The following is a 19883-nucleotide window of genomic DNA, read 5'->3' on the forward strand; positions in this document are numbered from 1 at the left end:
GTGCAGCAAGAGTTGCCTGTTTACAACTCATAAAAAGTTAATCAGCAGAATACCAGGGGTTAGAGCATTGCAATTACTTTTAGTTTAACACTTCACAAGACTTGGAGTTTAAACAGTTAAATGGCATTTAGAGCCCATTTTACATTCATAATGTGGAATATCTCTGATATATAACAGATATGGTCCTCTAATCCGATTGGACAAGAATTCCAATAGTGCTGATATTGGCTGCATCTGAAAGCTGAAGGCGAGTTTAACATTTATAATTAGCATAGCATGCCCTAGATGACATAAATGGAAAACATTTTGATTAAAGATTATGAGGAAAATCTTTATTGGGTAAATGGGGTCAGTTTTGACTTCTTGCTGACTTTATCATGATTTCATCAATTTGCTATGCTTTACAAAATTACTAGTAATTAAAATGTGCAGTAAAAAGTAGGGCTGCACAATATATCGAAATATCGCAAATGTATATATATCGCGATATGCATATCGCGACGGCTTGCAATAACTGGGTCATGAACAAAAGACAGAGAGAAAATCACTCACTGCTCTTGGCTGAATAACTTTTGTAACTTTAATAAGAATCAGTATATATTTAATTCATACAGTGAAAACCAAGCAGTGTTTTATATTTACATGTGATTATTCAGTTTCTGTTGTTAAATAATCCTAATGTAGGATAACCTGAAACCCTGAACCCTGTGGTTTACACTGATGTTAAAATAACACTTCTTATGCTACAGTAAAACACTGCTGATCTTTCAGAAGCTGCAGGGATGTTTTCTTGTCACAAAAAGAATGTGAAACACGTATGTAGGTTATATAATTTTAAATATAATTTAAGTTTATTTTACACACTTTAAGCATTATCATATCGCATATCGCACTTTGCTTCAATATCGTGCAGCCCTAGTAAAAAGTTATTTTTGTTTATGGCTAGAAATACAATTATGGTACTATAGCATACCTTTCCATTAAAAAATGTTTTTTTTGCTTTGTTGTTTGTTGTTCAGGTAACACCTAAAGCAAACCCCCGGGGCCCATCCAGTCCTAGATAAACATGGCCCTCAGAGTGAGACATGGATACAAAAGGATATAAAACTAAGACTAACTAGCTTTACTGGAAGATTAACAATGTATATGTTACAAGTTTATATGTATTTATATTGTATTCACTGAGTATTAAGTCTTTATTCAAATATTTAATGCAATATACTGCAGATAGAATAATATGTCTCCACATTAATGTAAGACAGATCATATTTCTCATTCATGTCCTACAGGTAGGTTTAAAATCTGGAAACAAGTTATCTGGAATAATTACAGTTTATGTGCAATGCTATCATGATTACATGGTGTGACTTAACTGAAATGTTAGGCTATGTATCATGATGCATCATCTTATTTCAGATTTTGTTGTGGAATGCTGCCCTAACCTTCAATAATCATTAAAACCGCACACACAAACACACCGCGGTTTCCCAACAAGGGCAACCTGTGAGTGGTGTAATAACATGCTGTTTGTAAAAGGGCAGAAACAAACACCTACATTTATTCTACACGGACTCCACCCTTGTTTTCCACCACAGTGCTTTATTTTTTATCTTCAAATCTAATTGAGGCATGTGGTGATCTGATGGTGGTCTTTTAATGGAGCAGTTTTATCCTCTCATGATCTTTACTTTATCCCAAACATACATTCATTGGCAAATACAGTCCCCAAAGTATTTGAGCAGTTAAAATGTGTTAATGAATATCATTGTATTAAATATCAGAATATAAGATAACACAAGCGTGCTTTTTTCACAAAGGTACTTGGACTCTTTATGGTTGTGAAATAGTTCACCCAAATATGAAAATTCTCTCATCACCATCTCAGATGTGTGACTTTCTTCTGCAGAATACAAAGATTTTTAGGTCCTCACATTGCAAGTGAATGGTGACCAAAATATTGAAGCTCCAAAAGAACATAAAGGCAGCATAAATGTAATCCATAAGACTCCAGATGTTAAATCCATGTCTTAAGATATGATAGGTGTGGGTGAGAAACAGATCAATATTGAAGTCCTTTTGTACTATAAATCTCCACTTCCACATACTGCTGCTTTTGTTTTTGGCAATTTGCATTCTTCATGCATATCGCCACCTACTGGGCTGGGAGAATTTATAGTACAAAAGTACCTCAAATTGATGTGTTTCTTACGCACACCTATAATATAGCTTCTGAAGATTTACATTTAACCACTGGAGTCGCATGGATTACTTTTATACTGTTTTTATGAGCTTCAAAATGTTGGTGCCCATTCCCTTGCATTGTATGGACCTACAGAGCTGAGATATTCTTTTAAAAATCTTCATTTGTGTTCAGCAGAAGAAAGTCATACACATCTGAGATGGCATGAGGGTGAGAAAATGATGAGAGAATTTTCATTTTTGGGTGAACTATCACTATGGATATGCTTCTAGGACACCTGTGTGAACTTTAGGGGAACTGACTGAATACATCCACTAAAAATGCACCAGTTGGTTAGAAGTCATTGAAACAATGGCTCAGAAGATCAAAGTTATTACTGAGATAATTTGCAACTTGCGTTGATATTTCATTATCATTAATGCCATTCAAACATTTTATTTGTGACTTAAATATTCAAATACTTGGCAACAGTAGTCTTAACAGACAGACATAGGGAGCTAAACTTAAGGATACTGTCTGTTTTATAAGATTCCCTTTCCATTGATGATTGTTTACTGACCGTTAGTGTTAGGCTGGATCATTAACAGCATTAAATAATTGAACAGTGATCTTTGCACAAACAGTTGAATTATGGTTGGTCAGAAACCAGGTGTTGCGTTCAATGCCTGCTAAAACTAAACTAGTTTTTATTGTAGATTGCAAATTCAGACAGACAAGTTTTAGAAAAAAATTCATTACAGCCACATTTTATTTGCTCCGTTAAATGTATTTTAATGTATTCAATGGTTCTATTTTTTCCATCCTTTTAAGTAATATTGTCTACTGTTTCTGCTTTGTCAGTATTGTTTGAACTGTATTTTACACAGTATGTGTGCTTTGATTTAATGACTTATTGTATTAAAATAGTATCATTTTATGCAGCTTTGGCCACTTTAAGGAATATTCCGGGTTCAATAAAAGTTAAGCTCAATAGACTGCATTTGTTGAACAATGTTGAAAATCACAAAAACATTATTTCATGTTGTCCCTTTTCTTTAACCTCAATTTTTCCTTTTTGTTATTTATTTTAGAGTGGAAGTGAATGGGGACAGTTTTTGGAGGGTTTAAAGGCAGAAATGTTTAGCTTATAATTTTATAAAAGTTCTTACATGAATTCTTCTGTTTAAACTCATGTATTATTTGAGCTGTAAAATTGTTTATATCATAATTTATACAGTTGAAATTTACATAATTGTCCATAACTTCACACAGAAATGGTTTGTAAGTCATTGTATCACATTGTTTACACACATTGTCTTGTGGTTATACTTTTGAATCAGTATTGAATGTTTATGGATTGGCTCCCTTCACTTCCATTGTAAGGGCTTCACTGTAACCCAGATCTTTGCCTTTTTTTTTTTTATATACATATAAAAAAGGAGGGACAAGTCATATCTTTATGTGGTAATCAATATTACGCCACAAATGCTGTCGATCGAGCTTAACTTGAATTGAACACGGAACATTAAGTTAACTTTTGCAAAATGTACAATAAAAAGTTTAATTGTATTATGTCATGCAAAGGTCAATAGGTCGAACTGAAAAATAATAAGGAATAATGGATATGGGTTGCACTAGCAAATACATACTATATATATGGGACATTTTCTAAATACTGAACTGTCTCAAAGTAAAAAGAGAATATTTGGTCATGACATTATCTGACCCTAGATTGTGTGTTGTGGTAGCTACTTTCCAAACCACATATTACTCAAGATAGTTAGTCAAACAACAAAAAAAAAAAGTTATGGATAAGTTAAAATTACACTACAATTTACTAACAAAAAGTTGCCAACTGCGTTTAAGCTATTTAAAGAAGAAATGTCAAAAAAGTAATTACAATAATTTAAATTCAAAATGCCAAGTCAAGGATTTCAGCAACAACAACAAAAAAAAAAAAAAAGTTGAAATTAAATTTTCCACATTTTCTCTGACCCTTTAAAGTTTTTTAGACTTCTACATGTAAATGACATCTGTTTTGATTGGTAAACCTCGAGTACATGCACATTCACCACATTGTGAGTGGTGGTGGCGTAGTGGGCTAATGCACACAACTGTTAATCAGAAGGTTGTAGGTTCGACTCCCACAGCCACCACCATTGTGTCCTTGAGCAAGGCACTTAACTCCAGGTTGCTCCAGGGGATTGTCCCTGTAATAAGGCCACTGCAAGTTGCTTTGGATAAAAGCGTCTGCCAAATGCAGAAAAGAGTAATAATGTGGTATTACAAACTTAATGATTTCTAAATTAGACATTTTTTCATATTTAGTACATTAAGTACATTAAAGGAATATTTCAAGTTAAGCTCAATCGACAGCATTTGTGGCGTAATGTAGCTTACTGCTAAATTAATTTCGACTCATCTCTCCTTTTCTTTAAAAAAAAAAGCAGATTGAGGTTACATTGAGGCACTTGCAATGGGGCCAATCCGTAAACATTAAAATACGGAGTTTAAAAAGTATAGCCACAAGATGTAAACAATCTGCGTTAACATGATTTTAGTGTGATAAAATAGCTTAAGTGACTGAAAACAGCGATTTAAACAACTTTACAGGTCAAATAATGCACAAGTTGTGAAAGACGAATTAATGTTAGCATTTTTATAAAATGATAAGCTTCACATTTCTGCCTTTTTAAACACTCCAAAAATTAGCCCCATTAACTTCCATTGTAAGTGCCACACTGTAACCTTGATTTTTTTTCTCACAGAAGGGTAAGTCAAAATTATTTTTGTGGTATTCAATATTTTTCAGACTGAGCTTAACTTGTATTGAACCCGGAATATTACATTAAATGTGCATTTTGTATCATTTACCATTTTTTGGTAAACTAGGTGCCACTAGGTTTCAGCGCAACAAACAAAAATACTCTGAAAGCTCAAGAAGATTCCTGTTCTCCATGATATGAGCCCTTTACTGAGGCTCTATCTGACTAAGTAAATAAAAAGCATGATACCTACCTGATTAAAACTACATAGGATTGCACTCAAGTTCATACCAATGATAACAGACCAGGACATCATAAAAAATATGTTCCTTTAATACACACTTAAAACTGCAGGTAGTAGTGTGAGGTGTCCTTGTGTGAGAGCCACACTTGCGTGGCTAACAGTGACGCTGGAATTCATGTTGGACCGAAACACGACTGCACTCATAGAACTGAAGAAGCTTAAGTTAAATGACCAGTTAACAGGATAAGAGCATGTTTGAATGTGCATGTAGAAATCCAGTCTCTGTGTTCTGATAGAGCCACTAACTAGAAATATTAAAAATAAAGACACATTTTGGCAGCTTAACAAGTGTTTTAAGGGGAGTAGGAAAAGAATGTCACCTATCTGTGGCACATCATTTGAAATAAAAAGGTTTAATGAGGATAATGAGCTAAAAGCCTCTTCTCCATTTGTTGGATGTTGTTCCTGTTAAAAGTGTGGTGACATGCACAAATTACATTATGTTGGGGGACATTGAGTCTGTATGTGGCTGTTGCAAAAACACTCTTTCCAGAAAGAGTACGTGAGAGCAGAAGGCGGGTCAGGGGAGGAGGGGTAGTGAAAAGAGGAGGTCCTCATCAGAGGTGCTGCTGGAGGAAGTACAGTAGCATGATCTCATAGTGCTCTCCAGACTCTGGACAGCGGATGCTGTGCCTCTCATTGGGGTAGATCTACAGAGAAGACAGATCACAAAGTTATGAGAAAAACGAAAGGAATAAAATCCTTCATAAATTTCTATTTTTAATAAAACAATGAATATATTACGAGGTGCACACGTGACATGATATGTAAAATCTGAATATATTAATGTAACTAAATCTTTTAAAATGCAACTTTATGCTCAGAGAATATTTGGTCATGACATTATCTGACCCTAGATTGTGTGTTGTGGTAGCTACTTTCCAAGCTACATATAACTCATGATAGTGACCGCTTTGCGGATCCTTGTTATTCTAGCTGTCAGTTTGTTCAGATACTCAGGTGACATTTCACCCCACACTTCCTGTAGCACATGCCATAGATGTGGCTGTCTTGTCGGGCACTTCTCACGCACCTTACAGTCTAGCTGATCCCACAAATGGTCAATGGGGTTAAGATCCATAACACTCTTTTCCAATCATCTGTTGTCCAATGTCTGTGTTTCTTTGCCCACTCTAACATTTTCTGTTTCAAAAGTGGCTTTTTCTTTGCAATTCTTCCCATGAGGCCTGCACCCCTGAGTCTTCTCTTTACTGTTGTACATGAAACTGGTGTTGAGCAGGTAGAATTCAATGAAGCTGTCAGCTGAGGACATGTGAGGCGTCTATTTCTCAAACTAGAGACTCTGATGTACTGATCCTCTTGTTTAGTTGTACATCTGACCTCCCAAATCTCTTTCTGTGCTTGTTAGAGTCAGTAGTCCTTTGTCTTTGAAGACTGTAGTGTACACCTTTGTATGAAATCTTCAGTTTTATGGCAATTTCCAGCATTGTATAGCTTTCGTTCCTCAAAATAATGATTGACTGACAAGTTTCTAGAGAAACCAGTTTCTTTTTTGCCAAATTTGACCTAATATTGACCTGAAGACATGCCAGTCTATTGCATACTGTGGCTTCATTTAATGAACCAAATAGCTTTCAGCTGTGTTTGATATAATGGTGATTTTCCAAATTACTCAAGGATAAGGTGTTGCAGAGATGGCTGCTGGAAATGGGGCCTGCCTAGATTTGATCAAATTACTTTTTTCAAATAGTGATGATGTTTTTACATCAATAATGTCCTGACTATACTTCGTGATTTGCCGAAACAGCAAAATCTGTACATTATTCCTAACTTTTGGCCGCCAGTGTATATGTAAATCCTGAATATAATATCATATTTAGATTTTACATTGCATAATCAATGTTAAAAACAAGTCTGTCAAAATTATTTAAGCTTGTGTAATCTTAGCCTCACTGTTATGAAATGTGTGCAAACCAAGCACAGAAATTCACTCATAACTGTGATATTTCTATACATTTGAGTTTTTTCCCAACCTGTAGCTGATATGGCTTTCCTGCGCGGATAAGTTGAGACACTAGGAAGTTGGTGTGGAAAAAGTGCACATTTTCATCGAGGAACCCATGTAAAATAAGTAACCGGTTTGGCCTGCGGGGGAAACAAACCCAAAACAAAACAGTGGTCAGTGCAGTGAAAAGATGCATCCTGGGATTGAAATTCAATGCTAAAAATGTGAACAGCTAAAAAGCGGAGCAGTTATCTTTGATTGAATTGGAGAGATTTACCGTGTCAAAACATAATTTACTTGGCTGAAATACATGGGAAAAATGTGACAGGTATTTTTGTATGGAGCAAATCAGTGAGATGACATTTTGTGTCGAGAGAGTGCAATGCCACTGCAGCAACTCACTCATTGGGGAGTTTGTCGACGTGCAGTGCCACAGATCCTGCCTCATAGCCTTGCTGGTTATTTTCAGGCACGTCCATATAGCGTTCAGTGTAGCCAGTATCGTATGCCATCCACACAGTCACAGGAGCTCCTGCTATAGCCACCTAAAGCACAGAATGAGAACATTCTCTTCACACTTGATCAAATCACTAAATCATACAAATACAGTGCATTCAGAAAGTATTCAGACCCCTTCATTTAAAAAAATTAAATGTATGTTGTAGCCTTGTGCTAAAATGCTTAAAAAATAAATAATCAATCTACACTCCATACCCCATAATGACAAAGCAAAAGTATTCAGACCCTTCGCTATAACTCTTTGACATTTAGCTCAGTCCACCTACGACAAATTCAATTGATTGGACATGATTTGGAAAGGCACACCCCTGTTTATACAAGGTACCACAGAAAATGCATATCAGACCAAAAACCAAGCCATGAGGTCAAAGGAACTGAATGTAATGTACTTAAATGGAAGTTTGGAACAACCAGGTCTCTTCCTAGAGCTGGCCAAATGGCCAAACTGAGCAATCAGTGGAGAAGGGCGTTGGTAAGAGAGGTTACCAAGAACCCGATGGTCACTCTTATTGAGCTCCAGAGATCATATGTGGAGATGGGAGAAACTTGCAGAAGGACAACCATCATTGCAACACTCCTCCGATCTGAGCTTTATGGCAGAGTGGTCAGACGGAAGCCTCTCCTCTGTGCAAGACATGCCCATTAAGGACATAAAAAGCGCATAAAGGACTCTCAGACTGTGAGAAACCAGATTTTCTGGTCTGATGAAACAAATGTAACTGTTTGGCCTCAATTCCAAGCATCATGTCTGGAGAAAACCAGGCACCATTCATCACCTGAACAATACCATCCCAACGGTGAAGCACGTGGTGGCATCAAGCTGTGGGTGTGTTTTACAGCAGCAGGGACTAGGGGACTGGTCAGGGTTGAAGGAAATTGAACGCAGCAAAATACAGAGATATACTTAATAAAATCCTGGTCCAGAGTGCTCAGGACCACAAACTGGGCTGAAGGTTCAGCATCCAGCAGGACAATGTCTCCAAGCACACAGCCAAGACAAGGCAAGATTGGCTTAGGGATAACTCTGTAAATGTCCTTGAGTGGCCCAGACTTGAATCCAATGTAACATCTCTGGAGAGACCTGAAAATGGCTGTCCACTGTCGTTGCCCATCAAACCTGACAGAGCTTAAGAGGATCTGCGGAGAAGAATGGCAGAAAATTTCCCAAATCCAGGTGTGCAAAGCTTGTCGCATCATACCCAAAAAGACTTGAGGTTGTAATCGCTGCCAAAGGTGCTCTGAAATATCACATTAACATTCTGACCCTTTACAGTTTTTTCTTTTTAATAAATTTGCTAAATTATCAAAAATGTGTTATTTGCTTTGTCATTATGGAGTTTAGATTGATGAGAAAAAATAAATTATTTTAGCATAAGGCTGCAACATAAAATGTGAAAAAATTAAGGGGTCTGAATATTTATGAATACACTATATGAAAGCAACTTAACAGCCCTTTAAACATGATGCAAATACAAAAATACAGCTATTGTTTTTGTCTCAAAAAGTGTAAACATTTGAAATGTTTGTTTGCTTATTTAAAATGCTGCTATGATATTGTTTTGGTAATTCAATTTTCAAGGATTTGTCATGTTTTAGTAAGAATCTGTAGAGAAATGTTCAACAGCACCAGCAATTTACATCTAAATCTTGTGTATTTGACATGCCACCTGGTGGTCAAAGTAAGTTATGTTCTTATCAATGTACAGTTGAAGTCAGAAGTGTACATTCACCTTAGCCAAATACATTTAAACTCATCCTGAAATTTAACATAGAAGACATTCCCTGTCTTAGGTCAGTTAGGATCACTATTTTAAGAATGTGAAATGTCAAAATAATAGTAGAGAATTATTTATTCCAGCTTTTATTTTGTTTCATCACTTTCCAGTGGGTCAGAAGTTTATATACATTTTGTTAGTATTTGGTAGCATTGCCTTTAAATTGTTTAACTTGGGTCAAATGTTTTGGAGAGCCTTCCACAAGCTTCTCACAAGAACTTGCTGGAATTTTGGCCCATTCCTCCAGCCAGAACTGGTGTATCGGAGTCAGGTTTTTAGACCTCATTGCTCACACACTTTTTCAGTTCTGCCCACAAGTTTTCTATCGGATTGAGGTCAGGGTTTTTTGATGGCCACTCCAATACCTTGACTTTGACTTTGTTGTCCTTAAGCCATTTTGCCACAAATTTGGAGGCATGCTTTGGGTCATCGAACATTTGGAAGGCCCAACTGTGACCGAGCTTTAACTTATTGGCTGATGTCTTGAGATGTTGATTCAATATATCCACTTAATTTTCCTTCCACATGAGGTCAACTATTTTGTGAAGTGCATCAATTCCTCCAGCAGCAAATCACCCCCACAACATGATGCTGCCACCCCCATGCTTCATGGTTGGGATGGTGTTCTTTGGCTTGCAAGCCTCATTCTTATTTTTTTATTCTTATTTTAATCTCTTCTATGTAAAGCACTTCTTGCCTCAACCTTTTTCCTACAAACATAACAATGGTCATTATGGCCAAACAATAACATTTTTGTTTCATCAGACCAGAGGACATGAGGACATGGGGACAAGAACTTTGTCCCCATGTGCACTTGCAAACTGTAGTCTGGCTATTTTATGGTGGTTTTGGAGCAGTGGCTTCTTCCTTGCGCAGCAGCCTTTCAGGTTATTTTGATATAGGACTCGTTTTACTGTGGATATAGATACTTGTCTGCCTGTTTTCTCCAGCATCTTCACAGGATTCTTTACTGTTGTTCAGGGATTGATCTGCACTGTTCGCACCAAACTATATTCATCTCTAAGAGACAGAATAAGTCTCCTTCCTGAGCGGTATGATGGCTGCATGGTCCAATGGTGTTTATAATTGCGTACTATTGTTTGTACAGATGAACATGGTACCTTCAGGCATTTGGAAATTGCTCCCATGGATGAACCAGACTTGTGAAGCTCCACAATATTTTTTCTGCGGTCTTGGCTGATTTCTTTTGATTTTCACATGATGTCAAGCAAAGAGGCACTGAGTTTGAAAGAAGGTCGTAAAATATATCCACAGGTGATACTCCAGTTCATTACACCTATTATCAAAAGCTAATTGGCTAATTGTCTAAAGGCTTGACATAATTTTCTGGAATTGTCCAAGCTGCTTCCAAAGGCACAGTAAACTTGGTGTATGTAAACTTCTGACCCATTAGAATTGTAATTTAGTCAATTCAAAGTGAAACAATCGGTCTGTAAACAAGTGATGGAAAAATTATTCATGTCATGCACAAAGTAGATGTCCTAAACAACTTGCCAAAACTATAGTTTGCTAATATTACATCTGTGGAGTGGTTAAATTTTTTTTGTTTTAATGACTTCAACCTAAGTGGATGTGAACTACTGACTTCAACTGTATATGGATGGAATTGAGGGATAGTTCACCAAAAATAAATAAAAAAAAGTAAATGATGGAATTTGTAATTTTGGGTGAACTATCTCTTTAAAACGAAGACGTCACACTAGGGCAGTTGTGAATCTCACCTTAAAGATGTTTGGCCTGTGAATGAGACCCATGAGAGAGAGGAATCCACCGTAAGACCAGCCATGGATAGCAACACGACTCAAGTCTACGAACTTGTACTTCTCTGCCACAAACTGAAGCCCCTCCACCTGATCTTCAATCTCTACCTGACCCTGAAAGACAGAAAAAAACAGTAATTAGAACTAGATAAGTAACATATACCATCTACTGTGTGGTATGGTGCAATTATGTTTAAATGAAGTTAATTATTTTGAAAGGTATTCAAAGATTTCGCAAACAATGAGCACCATAAAAACGCCTGTATATTTTTTACTTTGCTCTTACGGTTATATTGAATTTAATATTTACTCTCCAAGTTCTTCATTAGAATATGTGGACCTGCTACGTGGACCAGACTTCATGCCAATAGTCAAATCAGTTCTAATTACCATTTTGTTTTTTAAGGCCCCTTCAAACTTGAGGCCTCTTTGGCATGACCCTCTTCCATCAATTACCACCACTGCATAACCCAGAGATGCCAGTGTGTTCAGACGCAGGTACTTCACACCCTTGTAGGAGTTGTTTACTAACTGCACCTAAAAATAAGAACATGTTAAGAGTACGGCCAACTTTAAGCACATTTTTATAGATGATCAGAGGTAGGGTAGAGCTGTATGAGGAATACATTGTGAGACAGTAGAAATTTGGCTGTACCATTTATAAGGCAGTTGATATATTTGTGCCACAAGTGTTAACATTCACGGTTTATTTTAGTACATTTTTGTATTTTGACGAACATGTCTTAGTAACTTTTCAGTGTTAAAAGACTTTCTTTTAGTCCAGCATAATATGCAGAGACAAATATAAGTAAGCCATTCATAGGTTCAGACACACTGTGTCTCTGTGGCTCTATGAAAATTCTGGTGTTTTACCAGTGGCGGCGGGACGATCTCTTTTGTTGATTAACGGCAGGTGAGGGGCGTATTTAGAAAGCAGCTTTGGCAACATTATTTATTTTTGCAATCCCATTTGGTGGCGCTGGTGTTGCAAACATTACGTACTTCAGTTTTAAATGTAGTCAATATATCATCAAGACATTCACTACCTTGTCAATTTTTTTTTACTTCATTTTATTTGACAATGAGGTGCAAAAACAAAAAAACATGCATCAAATTGATGAACTACTTTCAATTATTGAATTATGTATCAAGCATATTAAAGATCAATACGTTTACAATGTAAGTATAAACAACGTTTGAAAACTGCCCTGAATAAAGGAGTTCCTGAAATAATAGCTTAAAATGAATATACTTAAGTATTAGACACTTTCTACAAGTTAACTGTTGTGAATTCCTCACATTTATGTGTAGCTTTTAAGGAAATGGCGTATTCACAACGCACGTTACGCATTCTGACTAGTGCAAAACTTAAGTTTTAGTTCACCGGTTTATTGGCTTCATTGTCTGTGCAGATGTAAGTTGAAATATTACGTTTATTTTTTGGATATAAAGTGGCAAGAAAAAGTATGTGAACCATTTGGAATAAATTTGTCTTAAAGTATACATAAATTAAGGTTTGATCTTCATCGAAGTTACAATAATGAACAAAAACAATGTTTTAATTAATAACACACAAATTATTGTATTGTTCTTGTACATATTGAATACATAATTCAAACATAAGCAGTGTCGGTTATAAGAGTCAGGAGTTGGCAAAACTATTCACAAGAAGCATCTGCAGACGTGGACCATGCCTCGCAAAAAAGAGAGCTCAGGAGATCAAGAATTGTTGCTTTGCATAAAGCTGGAAGGGTTATAAAGTTATCTTGAAGAGCTTGGATATTCATCTATCCAAAGTTAGACTTACTGTCGATAAATGTAGATGATTTAGTACTGTGAATACTCTCCCTAGATGTGGCCTTCAAACCAAGATGACTGAATGCTCAATTAGGTAAAAAAGTACCCTAGAGTGACAGCTTAAGGCTTAAAGGAATCACTGGAACTGGTTAACATCTCTGAACATAAGTCTACTTTACGGAAAACATTAAACATGCATGGTGTCATGGGGGCCTGGTTAGCTCAGCGAGTAAAGATGCTGACTACCTCCCCTGGAGTTGCAAGTTCGAATCCAGAGCGTGCTGAGTGACCCCATCCAAAACTCCTAAGCAACCAAATTGGCCCAGCTGCTAGGGAGGGTAGAGTCACATGGGGTAACCTCCTCGTGGTCACTATAATGTGTGGTTCTCGCTCTCGGTGAGGCAAGTGGCGAGTTGTGTGTGGATGCCGCAGAAAATAGCGTGAAGCCTCCACACGTTGCAGCTTAACGTTAACGCGCTCAACAAGCCGCGTGATAACATGCGACACAGATTGACAGTCTCAGAGGCAACTTATATTTGTCCTCCGTCACCCGGATTGAGGTGAATCACTACACCACCACAAGGACTTAACAATGCCACATTGGGAATGGGCAATCCAAATTGGGGAGAGAAAAAAAAATACAATTATATATATATATATATATATATATATAAATTGTATATTTTTTTCTTATTGTATATATATATATATATATATATATTTAAAAAACAGGCATGGTGTCCATGGCAGGGCACAACGAAGGAAGCTGCTGATGCAGTCCTAAATTCCTTCTGAACGTTGTGCATGTCTAATTAGAAGCTACTGGAATCGATTGGTTAAGGTTATTGCTGCCAAAAGAGGATGGACCAGTTTTTAAATCAAAGGGTTCACTTACTTTTTCAACAGCACTGTGAATGTTTGATGGGATGTGTTCACTATAGACATGAAAGTTTATAACTGTTTGTGTGTTTTTAGCTTTAGCACATTGTGTTTGTCTGTACTTGTGACTTTGATGAAGATGAGATTACATTTTATGAACAATTATTGCAGATAAACAGCTAATTCCAAAGGGGTTCACATACTTGTTCTTGCCACTGTAGCCGATTAATCTCACATATACCATGTGTGAGTGAGGTAATTACCGTAACCCTTTAGTCAAGTTCATTGTACATATTGTAATAATAACAGTTAATACTGTTATTAATAGTTACCATGAAATAAGATTTTGGTCATATTGCTCATCACTTCAAAAAGGTAAAGAAATTCTTTCAAGAGTAATGATTCATCCAAACAAACCTGTGGACCCCCGTACACAAACAGGATAGTGGGGTATTTTATGCCTGGTTTCAGGTTGTGTGGTTTGTACAGCATTCCATACAGTCTAAAGCCAGACTCAGCATGGAAGCTAAAGATCTCTGGAGGAACATAATCAGCTGGACAACCTGCACAGCACAGATACAAGCCAAACTGGTTAGAGCACCAGTTACTCGTCTATTCCTGTGTGTGTAACTTACAGCTCGGCTCTTACCTGTGGCCTCCATCATACTCGCCCAGAACTCCGGCTCTTTGTGTAGCGGGTCGCTGACAGAGCCCGTCAGTTTGTAGACGTGAACACACGCCGGGGTGCTGACATTACTGTAGTGGCTAATGAACATGTCAAAGTTCTAAATTGAAAAGGAAAGGAGGGATGAAAAATAGACAGGCCAACATATATCTATTGGTCTAACATAAAGAGACAGAGTGACTGTTAAGGCCAATTCACATAAAGTATAACGTTTTCGACAAAATTATTTTACATCCAAAAACCCCCCTCAGGCAAAGTGTACAATTAGCAAATTTGTCATGATCTTTTTTAGAAACATAAGTCATATTTTCAAAGGTCAATTTGTGCAATAAACTTATCAACCAATAAGATCCAAGCTGAAATACAAATTTGCATCATACCCAGAGAGTATGATTACAGAAAAACAATTTGAACCCAAAATTGTTGCCATTATTTTGTATGTGTTTTGCACTGTTTTGTAACAGTGTTGGGGAAGCTACTTTGAAACAGTAGCTTTCTAAGCTACAAGCTACTCATGACTAAAAGTAGTTAAACTTCAGTTTACTAACAAAAAGTAGCAGACTACATTAAAACTACATAATGAAGAAATATTTTTAGATATACTGTATAACATTAGCATGGTATTATTTTCTGCAATCAGAGTTCTGATAGCAGAATTCAATAACATCACCTGATAGTTGTACATTTAATACGTGTGTCATTCCCTTATGAAAACCATTGTTTAACTACAGTAACATGGTTTAACCGTCGATTTTGTAGTAAAATCATAGTAAACACAAAATGAACCATAGATTTTATATTACTAGTTTGGTACAACCACTGTTCATTTTCCTAAGGATTAAAGGTGCAATAATTATTATTTTATTTTTTTACACATAATATACACTAATAAACTAGAACAATATTTTTTAAAACTAAATCGAAATATTGTGAAAAACAGCAGAAATTAACTAAATATTTTGCCTCAAAAATAAGGTCTGCACGGGAGCTTTAGAGCTCTTTGCACAAGAGCAACAGTACTTACGCAGCAAGTGTGAGATGGGTCACTCAAGCTAAACTTTTTGTTTCACTTCAACAGGACCACCACCGGTATTAACCACAGAACTACAACATAGCTGCACGCAAACCAGAGAACAGCACTGGTGCCAGTTCACAGCTAGAGTTCTAGCTAGAACACAGAGTTACCCGCGCGCTTCTGAAAATAGAATACAAGCAACTGATAGAATGTACTGTCGCTTGTCACTGCTGGTTAGGACAAAAACTCTGATTACCATAGAAAATATACCCTTTATTGTGTGTCACTTGCGTCAGGTTAAGACATGGTGTGACTGTGTCTGTCTGTAGCCTCCTCGACGTTTCTGTTTGATTTCAGAGTACTCCGTTAAAAAATAAGGCTGGGCATGGAAATGCATCAATTCTTCGACTACAAACTCTTCAGACATACTTGGAAGTTCTGTTCACTGTTTTTTGTGCAGCTGTATTGTGTTCTGTTGTCGCAATCGCTGTGGAGGACCTGTTTTAGATTAACAAAACGAGTTTTCGCTTGAACGCCCCAATATCGCGAGGGTGTTGCGTGAACTGGAAAAATCTAATTTTTTAATACCACAGCGCTACTCGTTGGAAAATGAAACTCGTTACCAAAAAAAGCTACACTATTGTAAAAATAGCTAAATTTCTGTCAAGCTACGGAAACATTTTGTTAAGTTAGTAGCATCGCTATTTTTAGCTAGGTACTGCCCAACCCTGTTTTGTCACATCAGATTTGGCATAAACATCTCTGTAGCATCAGCACACACACCTGGCTAACAGAGCAGCTATGAGAAAAGCCCTGCTTTGTAAGTCTGATGATTTCTCCAGGAGATTCGTAGCTAACGACATACAGATGGTGTTCCAAGGGAGTGTCTTTTGTGCCCTGGAAGTACACTAGCTTGGTATCTTCATTTACCCAGATCTGCAAATAAATAGATAAATGCACAGTGTTAAGAACGACAGTATATGGAGTATGTATTTGTATTTCGCCTTCTTTGACTAGCATAACAAACCTTTGAGCCGTGTCTGGCCAACACTTCCCACTCTCCACTGGTTAAAGCCACCTCCTCCTCTATCGGGCATTTGAAATCATCTAAACACACATGAGGAAAGCCATTCATATTAGAAAATTATTTACATTGTATCGGCGTGAAATTCGGATAGAGACCAGGCATGTGATAGGCCAAGCACAAAAAAGATGAAAAATGTACCAAGAAACATGGGGGACAGTGAAAACCCCCCCCAAACCCCAACATTAATTAATGCACTAGGAACTAAAGTGAACTAAAAATGAAAAAAATAAAAACCAATATTAACAAAGATTAATTAAGCTTGGCAATTTGGATTGTAATATTCGTTATGATGCTGTCATCGGATTGTGTCCCGCACACGGCCGCTAGATGGTACCATTAGTTTGTGCAGTACTAAATGCAGTCAACGCAGGCCGTTTTAAATGTGGATATGGCATGCAAGGCTACATCGCCATTTCGTCTTAATTCATTCCATAATGCTCCATTAACAGGTATAGAGCATTATGGAATTAATTAAGATGAAAGCGCATGTCTCAGAGGCCAAGGTTTGTGGTTTTAAAAGATTTTTGGATGGGTTTCCCCTCCACAATCCAGAAATAGAAGCCACAGAGTAAAGATAGGTCAGCACTCTTAAAAGCATGTAATATTACATTTCCATTCGTTGTCATTTTCGCATAATGTGGAAAAACATGTGTGACCATTGAAAAAAGCAGCACTTACAGTAAGTGGTCTCCCAAAAACTCATGTCTAATTTTATTCCATCCGAACCCAAGTTCATTTCCTGATCTTAACAGGGAGAAAACTCATTTAGACTTATAATTGCCTAATGTATGGACTACATCTGCAGGGCTTTATGATTATACATACAGGCGGTTCGATATACTGGCAATAAGTAGTTTATGCATGACGATACTTGTCACGACTTCACTGCAAATTTCAGGTCAGTAAAGCTGTAAATGCAGGCTATTTTTAACCTGTCAGCATCAGGGGTAACGGTTCAAAGACATTTTATATGTCACCATTTTATTTCTCTTGATTAATTCAAATAAACCTGTCTGTCTTGAATGAAGTCCTGACAGCAAAAATCAGGAGCATCAGTCTCGTGCGTTCTCTACAAAGTGTGTGTGATGCAGAAGCAGCTGTAGTTTGTGAGTGAAGTAATGAGGGAAGGTTGAATGACACTTGTTTGGGTGAAAAATGCTTATCGAGAATGCACCACACAGGATATTGTCGATAAAATGTGAACAACCGATTAAATAAACCCCCCCACCCCCTACCTTTTTTACAGATTTAAACAATTCACATGGGTCACATTTCAAGGTTGGGGGAAAAAAAAATAAAATACAGCATTCTGGAAGAATCTCATCCATAAGAGACACACAAACAGTAGTTTAAAGTTTAAAGTGCCTTGCTTGACCTTCTGAAGTGCTGTATTCTCTGGACCACTGCTGGCAGCTGGACTGTAACAGGCTGGTTATTCTGTACAAATGGCAGAAGCCTGTTTGTGACTCATTCACCCACAGGAATGTGATCTTGTCATTAGTTGTCTGAATGAAGGGGTAGAAGATATCATGGACCTATTGGAAATAAGAATACTCTTAAACACTACATTCAGAAAAAGCACAATCTCTTATTATTTCTGAAGTATATTAAAGATTAATGTTTAATACAGCCCCTTTCCCACCTAGAGTACTGGTACTCCACAACTGGAAGGACAACATTTTAGGGGAACTTTATTCCGGAAGAGACATTTCTCTCTTGCATTCGCACCTACAAAATACCCCAGTGATGACAATGTAGTGTTGACCATTTTTCTTCTGACGTTGTTTGCACGAACAGAACAATAGCAACAACAACACTGATGGAGGACGCCAGGATCTAAGCTTCGCTTTTGTTAGGGCTGTTTTACACAAATGGTGCCTGCAGGTTACGGCCTTTACACAGAGCGTGCGAGTCGCGCTATGCTGTGCCCCTAAAGGTGCAGTTAGAGGAGAGGTGCTCAGCTTCTTTTAACCACGCAGCACATACTGAACCTCAGAGGGAAAACATGTTGAAAATGCACTATAAACCAATTTATCTACACAATCTTTTACAATAAAGGCTTTTATGTCTCAGCATTAAATACTGTACTGAACTATTCACCCACTGACTGAAAAAAGATGCCTTGATGGAAGTAAAACACCCACTAACAGGAACGCAACACTTTCCTCATGTAAATTAGATTTCAAGATGTTTACCTTTATAATAGTTCTCAATTACCCACTCTCGGTAAACATATTATTTATGTCTGTTATCACAGGAAAAACTCAATGTAGTAATCAGAAATTCCTTTATTTTCAGTGTAGGGCTGCAACTGTCAGATACATTGAACATTTTCTGATTATGACTGTAAACTTGGTTCCCTGAATGGAGGGAACAAATGCTGCGTCAGTGTCTGGCACCATGGGAAACTCCTCCCAGGACTGAAAATCTCTCAAGCCCTTTAGAATTATGGCAATATTATCAGAGATGGCCCTTGATGCTCTACCCCAATGCGTGTGCCTTTGCTGGCATATAAACTAGAGCACAACACCATTTCATCAAGATTTTTAGACTAAAGGTAAGTGCATCAACTCATGGTCCCTTGAAGAGCATATGAAGCACCTTGTTCACTCCTTTCAGGGAACCAGGGTTGCAGTCGTCACCACAATGTTTCCTTTCAAGTTGGTCACTTTGACGCTGTGTCAGTAGCTGACGCTATGAGAAAATGCGTACCACCATGCCAATCTTCACCCAATTGACTTAAAACAAAACGCTCCAAATGTGAAAGCAACAGGTCCCTTAGATTGCTTGCTTGTGCCTCTGACTGGTACTGTCTCTATTGAATCTCTGGGAGAAAGACCAGCCAGTCCCACACCATCATGGTTTAGGACATAACGCTGTTGAAGCGAGGCAGCTGTCTAGTGAACTGTAGCACATAGCCTTGTTTGACTGTGTTGCAGCACCCAACTGGAGATGCCCGTAAGACCAAGCCACGCATCCGTGTAATGGGCCAAAGGACACAAAGGCTCACCAGTGTCAATCGGGCTATAAATCCCGCCCACCCTCATGGAGCGCTCGTGAAGTGCAACCGTTTTCACATGGAAAGGAGCTCATTTTGTGCATGTTTGAGCATCAAGCATTTGCAACAAGTT

General features: G+C 37.5%; 2 protein-coding genes across 5 annotated transcripts in view; one reads left to right on the plus strand and one right to left on the minus strand.

Annotated features, from left to right (window-relative positions):
• Positions 1-5052, plus strand: part of LOC127621272 (KN motif and ankyrin repeat domain-containing protein 3-like) — a 49402-nt gene extending 44350 nt beyond the window's left edge. The window contains exons 11-12 of one of the 2 annotated variants that reach the window (XM_052094795.1): positions 178-247; positions 1020-5052. In XM_052094795.1, the coding sequence (XP_051950755.1) occupies positions 178-216 (39 nt within the window). In that variant the 3' untranslated portion in view covers positions 217-247; positions 1020-5052. The remainder of the gene's footprint in view (positions 1-177; positions 248-1019) is intronic. The other variant, XM_052094792.1, reaches the window with a different exon arrangement.
• A 200-nt stretch (positions 5053-5252) lies between these two features.
• The window catches only part of LOC127621273 (dipeptidyl peptidase 9-like), a 44806-nt gene continuing 30175 nt past the window's right edge, over positions 5253-19883 (minus strand). For all 3 annotated transcript variants that reach the window (XM_052094798.1, XM_052094796.1, XM_052094797.1), the window contains exons 12-21: positions 18128-18287; positions 16693-16772; positions 16449-16601; positions 14615-14750; positions 14383-14528; positions 11680-11826; positions 11251-11403; positions 7617-7759; positions 7243-7354; positions 5253-5898 (exon numbers count right to left, since the gene is read on the minus strand). In XM_052094798.1, the coding sequence (XP_051950758.1) occupies positions 5806-5898; positions 7243-7354; positions 7617-7759; positions 11251-11403; positions 11680-11826; positions 14383-14528; positions 14615-14750; positions 16449-16601; positions 16693-16772; positions 18128-18287 (1323 nt within the window). In that variant the 3' untranslated portion in view covers positions 5253-5805. The remainder of the gene's footprint in view (positions 5899-7242; positions 7355-7616; positions 7760-11250; positions 11404-11679; positions 11827-14382; positions 14529-14614; positions 14751-16448; positions 16602-16692; positions 16773-18127; positions 18288-19883) is intronic.

This window comes from Xyrauchen texanus, chromosome 27 (assembly GCF_025860055.1).
Source record: "Xyrauchen texanus isolate HMW12.3.18 chromosome 27, RBS_HiC_50CHRs, whole genome shotgun sequence".
Lineage (NCBI taxonomy): Eukaryota > Metazoa > Chordata > Actinopteri > Cypriniformes > Catostomidae > Xyrauchen > Xyrauchen texanus.